General features: G+C 39.5%; 1 protein-coding gene across 1 annotated transcript; it reads left to right on the forward strand.

The window, feature by feature from the left end:
* Positions 1-701: 701 nt before the first annotated feature.
* Positions 702-1,059, forward strand: SARC_16392 (hypothetical protein; the record flags this gene model as incomplete). The annotated part of the gene is made up of 1 exon (XM_014289500.1): positions 702-1,059. A coding segment is annotated over one exon (358 nt), but the record flags the coding sequence as incomplete, so codon positions are not given.
* Positions 1,060-1,180: the final 121 nt, after the last annotated feature.

Genomic DNA, 1,180 nt, shown 5'->3' on the forward strand with positions numbered 1-1,180 from the left:
TTGGTGTATTGTCCTGTATTCTGGGTTATATTTATGTCGTATAAGTGGATATTCGTATCTAAATTGATATCGTCGCGCACATATATTCTTCGTTTCACTTTACTTATTGTAATTGTACAATTTATGGTGGAACTTAAACAATTTTTGTAAGTAAAATAAGACATTCAAACGTTGGTTTGCGTTCTGCAACTCAAAAGTTCTCTTCATCATCGGATGTGTCAAGGCTTCTTACTTGAACTCAACTTACGCCGATACATTCAGCGTCCAGCCTCCTTAAGTATATTAATCTCACTTTTATATGTTTCCGTTTTTGTTTCGTTCTAATACCCCGAGCAGTAGGTACGATACGGAACGTTCTATCGTATTGTGAGAGAGTCTTTTACTTTGAGTCAGAATACATCACGGTGAACCATTCGCCTGTTAGACCCTCCAATGCACTTGTTGTTTCGCAATTCACGCGCACCATTTTATAGTTCAAACTAGAGTGTCTATATTTGTAGTCGGTCTGACTGCAACCGAATATCACGTTATGCATTGAATATAAAGCCGAATATTTGGGCGTTTAATGTTTTGGCTTTATTATACCATCTATCATTTGTTTGACTTTTTATCATGCCATCTATCCTTTGTTTTGCTTCTTATCATGCCATCTATCATCAGTGTTGCCCTTTATCACGCCATCCATCATATTTTTCCTTATTATGTCATCTGTGCTCTATGCTGATACTGTTATGTGCTTGTCTTATCACAGCGTGAATGTGGTGGTCACTGGCGGGAACTCAGGCATTGGTCAGACGACCGCGCAAACCTTTGCCTTATTTGGTGCGAAGGTAATTCTACCATGCCGTACCATGGACAAGGCCAATAAAGCCAAAGAAGAGATTGAACTGTACTGTGCAGATAAGGGTGTGATCGCCACTGTGGTTCCCATGGTGATGGATCTCAACGATCTCACCACTGTCCAGAAGTTCAGTACTGAATTGGCTGGAATAGTGGACTATGTGGATATACTACTGTGTAACGCAGGCATTATGGCTCTCCCTGAACGCACCGAGACGGTATGCATGGACTTGACATAGCTTGTGTGCAATACCCGGATATATATATATATATATTATGTATGTATGTATGTATGTATGTATGTATGTACGTATGTATGTACGTATGTATGTATGTATAC

Source organism: Sphaeroforma arctica (genome assembly GCF_001186125.1).
Source record: "Sphaeroforma arctica JP610 unplaced genomic scaffold supercont1.7977, whole genome shotgun sequence".
NCBI classification, from domain to species: domain Eukaryota; class Ichthyosporea; order Ichthyophonida; genus Sphaeroforma; species Sphaeroforma arctica.